At 60.3% G+C, this 8,283-nt stretch overlaps 1 protein-coding gene across 1 annotated transcript; it reads left to right on the top strand.

Annotated features, from left to right (window-relative positions):
- Positions 1–1,842: 1,842 nt before the first annotated feature.
- Positions 1,843–8,283, top strand: HBEGF (heparin binding EGF like growth factor). Its single transcript, XM_069028900.1, has 6 exons — positions 1,843–1,940; positions 2,188–2,361; positions 4,289–4,466; positions 6,341–6,496; positions 6,610–6,702; positions 7,793–8,283. The coding sequence occupies exons 1-5, from the start codon at positions 1,898–1,900 to the stop codon at positions 6,680–6,682; spliced, it is 624 nt and encodes a 207-aa protein (XP_068885001.1). The 5' UTR covers positions 1,843–1,897; the 3' UTR covers positions 6,683–6,702; positions 7,793–8,283.

Here is an 8,283-nt window from a genome sequence, read left to right as displayed (position 1 = left end):
GTAGAGTCACGTTTTGGGGAAGTGTGGGTGGGAGTGTGGGCTCCTGAGGTCCTGGTACCTGCCTCGCAGGAACTGAGGCCAAGGATCTGGCTCAGGGTGTCCAGGCTGTTTGCTCTGCCATACCACTGGGTACCATGGTGTGTGGAGGGGTGCCCTTAGCTGGGGTAGGGACCACAGGAAGGCCCCTGGCAGAAGGACCCACCGATAAGGAGAGTCAGGGATGCCATGAGGCACCCAAACCTTCCCAGGGGTTCACCTCCCCGTCCTGTGGGGGCTGCCTCAGCAGCATAAGATGGGGCATGACTGCCAGGAGGTGCAGGCAGGGAGGCTGTGAGGGGCTGCAGGAGATGGGCAGGGGTCGTGGGAGGCTGTGGGAGGCAGAGGGGAAGAGGCAGCAGGAGGCAGAGGCAGGAAGCAGAGGCAGGCAGGATCAGCAGCCTGCACATATCCCCCCCCTTGCCCGCTGCCAGCCCTCTGTGCCAACAGCCTCTCTGGCTGACGTGAGCTGGTACCTCCCTCTCTCAAGCTGCCAGGTCAGCTGGCAATGCTGCCCGCACACATTGCCTGTGCACACCCAGCCCGGCCTTGGGGACGTGGTGGGGGACTGGCAGGGGCAAAAAATTCCGTCTCAACATGGGGACCTCCCCAGGAGCCAGTGTGCAGGGCTGCCCAGGGACACGCTCCTCGCCCGTGCCACCACCTTGCTCTGCTGCCAAAGACTTTGGGCTCCTGATGGCCAGATGAGGCGGAAGGAAAAACAGCCAGTAAACAATTGCAAAAGTCAAGTCTGAGCAAGAAGGAGGGCGTGAACGGGATGGGGGGGGGGTGCTAGATCCAGTGATATTCCTTGGAGACAGCAACAACAATGGCAGGAATATTTGCTCATGACTAGCTGAGCCCAAACTGGCCAGGGGTTGGGAGCTCGGGACCTCGAGGAACCAGCCAGGAGCCTCTGCTGGCCCAAAGGGGAGCTGGGGCAGGACCCTGCACTCGCCCACCGCTGATGTCAGTGATGTTTTTTGCGCTGTCACCTGTGCTGAGGATGGGGCCAAAGGCAGCACACGGTTGCCAGCATGGTGAAGTGGATGGGGAAGTTCTGGCAGTACCCAAACTCAGCAGGCTGAGACAGGGACAAGGACAGTCGCTGGCTGGGGGGGTTATTGTGAGACGAGGCTGTGACCCAATCACAGAGGGACCTCAATAGGGGCCCAAAGGAGGACTTGGGGACAGAAAGGGTCTCTGCTGCCATCTCAGACTGCCACCACCTCCCTGTCCCACCGCTGATGCAGTGGCACATGGGTGGCAGTCTGTCCCCTTTCTGAGGGTCAGCCCATCCCCAGGGCCAGGAAGAGGTGCAGCCCTCACTCCTGACGTCCTGCCTCTCACTTGATGCTCCTCTTGCGAGGTGCACCCGCTCCCCCAGCACCCTCAGGCCACCTCGGGCACCTGCCAGCCGGGGCCTGGGGCCACGGGGACCATCGGGATCCCCCTCTTCTCACCATGGCTGGGGCCACACTTTCCCCAGGCCGTCTCCTGCCCTCTGCGCCCTGTAGAGACCCTTTTCTCTTCAGGCTCTCACCGCCCAGCCCATCCCGCAGCGGCACCGGGGCGGCGGTGGCTGTTGGGTCCCTGGCCCACCCCCTGAGCGAGGAGAACCCACCGGGCCCAGGTCACGGTCCCCGACCCTGGTCCCGGTCCCGGTCCCAGCGGGCGGGACGCCCCCGGGGCGGCGGGGAAACCCTCCCGGGGGCGGGGCGGTCGCTCAGCCCCTCCCCTCCCCGCCCCGCCCCGCCGCCCGCAGCTTTCTACCCGCGGCGGGGCCGCCCTGCCGGAGAACGGGCACTGCCGCGGGACCGAGCGGAGCACGGCAGCGGCTGGACGTGTGTGCCCGCGGGTCATGGACGGGCGGGCGGTGCTGATCCAAGCGCTGCTGGCGGCAGGTACGGGCTCGCGTGGGGACGGTCCCGGCTGCGGGTAGCGCATCCCAGCGCCGTGCTCGACTGGAGGGTCCCGAACACGTGGGGGGGGGGGGGTGGTCTTGGGCAACGCGGGCATGGCCGGTCCTGGGCGCGGGCAACGCGGTCCTGCTCCCGGGTGTGGGCGGACGGGGAGGTTGACCCCTGTCCCGCGTGGGGGGGTCCTGGGTAGGGCAGTGTCAGCCCCCGCTCCTGACCGCTCTCTCCGCAGTGTGCTCGGCGGCGGCGGCGGGCGGGCTGCGCCGGGACGAACTGCACAACGAGGTGCTGCACAAGGGCGGCGGCGGGGTGCCGGTCCCGGCCACGGCCCCGCTGCTCGACGGCAGCCCGGAGAAGGAGGGCGGCGGAGCGGCCTCGGGGAACGACTTCAGCGAGCTGCCGAGAGGTATGGACGGGATAAGGAGTCCCAGGGCGGGGCCGGGGTCGCGGGACGGGCTGAGCTAGGCTGGGGGCAGTTGGAGCCGGAAAGGTCGCGAAGGCGCCGGGCTGAGCTCGCCTCAGTCCCGCGGGTGCCCCAGCAGCAGCTCCGGCTCCGCCTCGGAGGGACTTGCAGTGGGAGCAGTCTTCAGGTACCGAGCCCCGGCGGCAGCAGACCCGAGTGGGACTCGCCCGTGGGGCCCCAGCCCGGAGCAGTGGAGCTCCTGCCAGGGGCTGTCCGTGTTTCTGAAGTCCCCGGCAGGGCGGGTTCCAGGGGGTCCCGGGCCTCAGCTGCTTGGCCGGGAGGAGGCAGAACCCCTCGTGGCGGGGGTTGCCGTGTCCGGGCACCCGCGCTGCCCTCCCGGCGGTGGCCGTGGCGCGGGGACCGCCGTGAGTCACCGCCGCCCACGCGCGGCTGCTCCTCATTCCGCGGCAGGGCTCGTCAGCCGGCGGCCCCGCCACGGGGGCGGTGGGGGCACTGCCGCTCTCCGGGGCTCCCGAGCACCCACACCGGGCTCCTTGCCCCGGGCTGGCACCAGAGAGTGTCCCGGGGACTCTCATGGGGGTTGGACGGGGGGTCATCGCGGGCTGAGGGGGTGGTATGTACCTGTGCCTCGAACACGCGGCGGGCCGAGGGCAGTACCTGGCACCAGGAGCGTGCTCTGCCCCGTGCAGCTCACCCTCCCATTTTCCCGTGTTTTTCTTTGCTTTCTGGCTGTGCCAGCAGACTGTGACAAAAAGCTGGCAAAACCGGGGTGAGCTACTCGCCCCGGGGGGACTCAGCCCTCGGGAAAAGCAGCAGCGTGTGTCGGCTGGCTATGGCTGGGAGATAACCCGCCGGGCAGGGGACGGAACAGCCTCTGCTGTCAGCCTCATCCGGGGGTTTCTTCAAGCCACAGAGTTTCCTGGAGTATCGGTTTTCTCCAGTGTGGAGTGTGCAGGGCAGTGTGGAGGATGTCGAAATAACTTTGCTAGGTGTGCAACCGGTGTGTGCCGGCATGAGAGGCGCTGGTTCTGTCAGGAAATGGCTGGGAAGGAACTGGGCAGGTTACAACTTGCCGGGTTGGACTCTGCTGCACTCTCCTCCCCGAGCAGCCCAGGGCTTAATTCACTGGAGCTCCTGAGCGCCGTAGCTCGGAGGGGCTAAAAAATCCCCCTTGGAGCAGTGAGTGCTCTCCAACACCTCAGCACCTAGTGAGATCAAGCTGGGAACTGATTTTTTTTGGCGTCTGCTCATTTTAAAAACCATTCCAGTACCGTTGCTGGTGTTGGGCTGTGGCTGAGTGAGGAGCTTGGTGCTCCAGCTTCCACCAACCCAGCAGGGGGTTGGCCTCGCACCAAAAGCCGCTGGTTATTGCACCACAATTAAAGCATACCGTTGTAATTCACGGGAACGATGCCCTCGCCATCTCTTTGGCTCTGCAAAAGCAAAACTTAAGGCAGGCTTGCTCTTTTAATCCTGCCCTGGGGTGAGCAAGGCATCCTCGTGCCCACGGGAAGGAGAGTCCATCAGAGCCATGAATAGGGTCTTAGAAAAGCCTGCTGCTTGTCAGGGAAATAAAGGCCAGATAAAGGGGCAATTAGCAATGTTCTGTATTCAGTGGAAACTGGTGCATATAATAGCAGCATTTGAGATGTATAAAGCTCTGTTCCCCCTGCCCGACTCCTTTCTTTCCTTGAGAATTGTTCTTATGAATCGGAAAGGCCATGATATTTGTGAGGAGCTGAAAAAAACGCCCCCCCACCCCGGGCTCGGGGGCAGCTCCCAGCACAAAGGGCTGTGGGAGCCAGGGCTGAGCAGTTGTGGCAGCCCTGGGATGTGGCTCTGTCTTCCCTTTGGTTGGCACGTGGAGCTGATCTGACTGCTGTTCTCTCCTTCCCAAATTGTTTTCCAGTTGCCTTCCTGTCAAAGCCTCAAGGCCTCGTTACTCCCAAGAAGAAAGGGAACGGCAATAAAAGAAGAAAAGGCAAAGGCCTGGGGAAGAAGAGGGACCCGTGCCTGCGGAAGTACAAGGATTTCTGTATTCACGGCGAGTGCAAGTACATCCGAGAGCTGGGAGCTCCCTCTTGCATGTGAGTTGCTGGCGTGTGCCTGTGCGGGGGGAGCCTTAGTCACGGTTCCTTCAATTCTCCAGGCCAGGCAGAGGAAAAGCAGAGATATTTTTAGTGCTTGTTCCCTATCCAAGCACGGACAACTCTGACTTGGCCTCTTCCTTGTACTTCTTGAGAAATGTCCACCCTTCCCCCAAAACCTGTTATGGCCTTGGAGCCAGTGTTCCCTGCCAGCACGGTGAGCTCTGGCCGAGCTGCCGTGCTGGGGGCTGCAGAATGGGGTGTAGGGCTGGGGTCTGGCAGCTGAGGGCTTCTGCAGGTCTGATGTGGCAAAGCTCATCCTGTATATACCCCACTCTGAGATCTCGGGGCTCCTGCATCTGTCAGGGTGCACCAGTGCAGGTGGGAGGAGCATCTCTGCCAGGCTACCAGCAAAGCAGAGGGGAGGCAGCACCTTTGGGGACAGGCTACCAAAGCCATGCCTGAGCTGTCCTTTTGGCCTGATGAAAGACAGGGCTGTGTACCCCTCCTTGCCCACCCCCCAGGATGCAGAGCAAGCAGGGACTAGATGAGGCAAGTGGAGGAGAAAGTGTTTGCCTGCTGCTGGGGCACCTGGATACAGCACTGCTACTGCGGGAAATACCCCGGGGTGCATATTTGATCCCCGCTGACGTGGGCAGGACTTGAGCTGGCAGATATGTAAGAGGCTTTGTTCTTCACTATCAATCCTCTAAGCCACCCAGCCTTGAGCCTAGGGAAGATAATAGCTCCCTGGCTTATGGTGCCCACAGGATCTGCAGTCCACAGGGATCAAGCTCCACAGAGCTCCTCTAACCCCCTAGTTTCTCCCTGTGGAAGCTGTCATGAAGTTGGGCCCTTGCATGGGGGACTCAGGACTGCCAGCGAGGGGAGATCTTTGCAGGCTCAGTTTGGGTTAGTGACCCAGCACAATGTGGGTTGCAACACCCTTGCTTAGGACTGGGACAGCCAGGTGTCCCCTGATCAGATCCCTGGGGCTGGGAGAGAACCTGGGACACAGGCAAGCAGCAGGGATTTGGGGGCTGCCTTTTAGTAACAGTGGCCAGCTTTCCCAGTCTCCTCCAATAAAGAAGCCTCATGGTGACTGATGTCACTCGGTTGTGGCTGCTCTTGGTGGGCTGGCTGTGCCTCTGTCACAGGGTCTCCTGGAGTGTTGCTTCCTGGGGCACAGGGTGGAATGAGGATGCTGTTGGAGTGGATCCTGCACCTTTGCCATGTGCCCAGCCTTGCTGCTGTGCCTGGGAGGTGATGCTGGCATGTGGCATTGTGAGCCCAGGAGGAGGGTTGGGCTGAGTGTGGCTTGGAGATCAGCCTGAGGGTCAGTGGTGCTGGATATAGAGGGATATATATATCTGGTTGCATCAGTGCAATGTGGCTCAGGGAGGGCTGGAAGCCTCTCAGCCTGTGTGGAGCGTTATTTCTGTTACATGAGCAACCTCCCAAGTCTCCAGGGATGGGACACCTCTCAGCTGGCAGGGTGTGCAGGGACATCCTGCTCCATGGGAAATGCTGGGCCAGCTGCCTCACTGCTCCCTTGCCACTTCCAGAGGTGCTCTGGCCAACCTGTGTCTGCCTGGGGTGACTGGGAAGAGCACTGACCCCAGTGCCTTCTACTGGGGGAGAGCTCAACCTTTCTAGGAGTCTTCACTTGGTGCAGAAGAAGCTTAATTTACCAGTACAATAGAGATGATGGTGACACCAGACCTTCCAGCTGAAGGGCGTGGGGACCGAGGGGAGCAAGCACGCTGCTGTCTAAGGCTGAGCACACAGGCATCGCCTTCCCATGGGGTGTGGGGGACACGAAGACCTCCTGTCCTTGCTCACCACTGACCTTTATGACTTTTCTTCTTGCCCAGATGCCAGCCAGGGTATCATGGAGAGCGCTGCCACGGCCTCTTGCTGCCAGTGGAGCACCCACCCAGCGCGTACGACCACACCACAGCCCTGGCTGTCGTAGCTGTTGTCCTGTCCTCCCTGTGTCTTGTCATCATCGCAGCCCTGCTGATGCTCAGGTGAGTGGGATGGGACTGAGCTCTCAGATGTGTGTCCCAGGGAACATCATGTGCAAGAGGAGGGTGGCAGGGACTTCTCCATGCCCTGAGCATCCCTTTGCTTGGCCTCGCAGGTGTCACAAGAGGGGTGGCTACGATGTAGAAAACGAAGAGAAAATCAAGCTGGGCATCACTGTGAATCACTGAGGATGCCAGGTGCTGGCGAGGTGAGCCCCTGGCTGGGCATGGGGCAGCAGTGGGGCTGGTGGACATCCAAGGGCTCTGCTGTTCATGCTGGCTGGGACTGCTGTGTGGATCCTGTGCCAGAGCTAGGCAGGAGCTGAAGGCAGCTTGAGCCTGGAGAAGCAGCTGGCTGGATTTGGCCTGAGAGCCTGGGCTGCCCTGTGGAGCTCCAGCCCTCTTTTCTCCCCTTCCTGCTGAAATCCCTGTCCCCCTGACACCGCTATCACTCCTACCTCCTTCTTTCTAAACCCAAGTTCCTACTCTGTGCTGGTGTTCCTTGCTTTGGGCATGTTTGATAGTAATGAAGCTGCGTCTGTTTTGTTTAGGTTTTTTTCCCACTTGTTTTGCTCCCTCTCTGACCCTCTGAGTCACTTCCCCTCCTTAGATATTGCCTCTATTTATACATATGTGTAAAAAGCCCCTTTCCTTTTCATTCCCACTCTGCTTATTACTTGCACCAGAGCAGTGCCTATCAGCTTGGCACAGGGGAATCTTGCTGCCAGCCCATGCCATGTTCCTCTGGCTGAGTTGGGGTGTGCGCTCTGTCCTAGGGGTGGCTGTGGGGCTGAAAAGATATCAGACTTCCTCTGGTCTGATCTAAATCCTGATGTTAGATGTGGTCATGCATATTACAGTTGCTTCTCTTCTTCAAGAAAAAAAAAGAAAAGTCATTGTTCTTTGTGAAGATGAAGTAATGCCTTTGGAGAATTTCTGTCATGTTCGTCATAGTGCTGGGGGTGGGAATTTTAGCTGTTCATAGGAGCTGAATTTTCGGGAAGGAAACCTGGTACAATGCTTTCCTCACTGTCCCCTTTACCCTGGGCACTACTGGGGTGGATGTGTCCAGGGGAAAAAAATGCTGTTGTCCCTGGAAGGGAAGCATGGTGGGGTATCTTGGCTCCCCTCCTCCCGGCTCCAGCCCCGAGAGGCAGTGAGTGGCCGCTGGGGCTTGTGTGGGCCCGAGGTTCTCCCGCCGGGCTGGGTGAGACCGCACCTCTGTCCCACCGTGCAGGGATTGCTCTGCGGCAGAGCAGCCCGGGATCGTGGTGTGACTCTTCCGCCTCTCTCTTGCAGGGGTCGGCACTAATGCACTTCTACCTCCTGGAAGAGGCGAGACCGCGGCGCCAGCGGCACGGGGCTGCGGCACGCTGGGGGCTCGCCGGAGCACCAGGACGGCACCCACGGAGGGGCCGGTCAGGCAGCGCGGTAGCTCCGTGGGCATCTCCGGCACGGAGCGGGCTCGGGAGCGGTGCTGACCGGGGGCACAGGGCCTCCTCTCCGGCGGCTCTCCGTCCACTGCAGTGTGTGCCGAGGAACAAGCTGTGAAAGGGAGGAGACCGGGCTCGGGGCTTCCTTCGCCGCAGGAGGGGGGGGAGGGTAACAGCTATTTAACAAGATATTTTTCATTTTAAATTATATATTTATTTTAGATAAACTGTACATAGTATTTATATTTATTGTAGGTCTGACCCTGCATCCTTCATGTAGGTCAAGATGACAGGGTCAGACCTCCCTTATTTTTTAAGTGCAATGCAATATTCTAATAAATAACACTTTGTAACAAA

The sequence above is a fragment of the Aphelocoma coerulescens genome, chromosome 13 (assembly GCF_041296385.1).
Source record: "Aphelocoma coerulescens isolate FSJ_1873_10779 chromosome 13, UR_Acoe_1.0, whole genome shotgun sequence".
Taxonomy (NCBI): Eukaryota; Metazoa; Chordata; class Aves; order Passeriformes; family Corvidae; genus Aphelocoma; species Aphelocoma coerulescens.
The sequence above is the reverse complement of the archived record's forward strand: the minus strand, read 5'-3'. Positions and strand labels throughout refer to the sequence as shown.

Bases quoted from the DNA above. Each gene is read 5' to 3' on its own strand.
- HBEGF (XM_069028900.1), top strand. From the start codon at position 1,898: ATGGACGGGCGGGCGGTGCTGATCCAAGCGCTGCTGGCGGCAG. The intron at 2,362-4,288 runs GTATGGACGGGA...ATTGTTTTCCAG, and splicing joins CTTCAGCGAGCTGCCGAGAG to TTGCCTTCCTGTCAAAGCCT. The intron at 6,497-6,609 runs GTGAGTGGGATG...TTGGCCTCGCAG, and splicing joins GCAGCCCTGCTGATGCTCAG to GTGTCACAAGAGGGGTGGCT.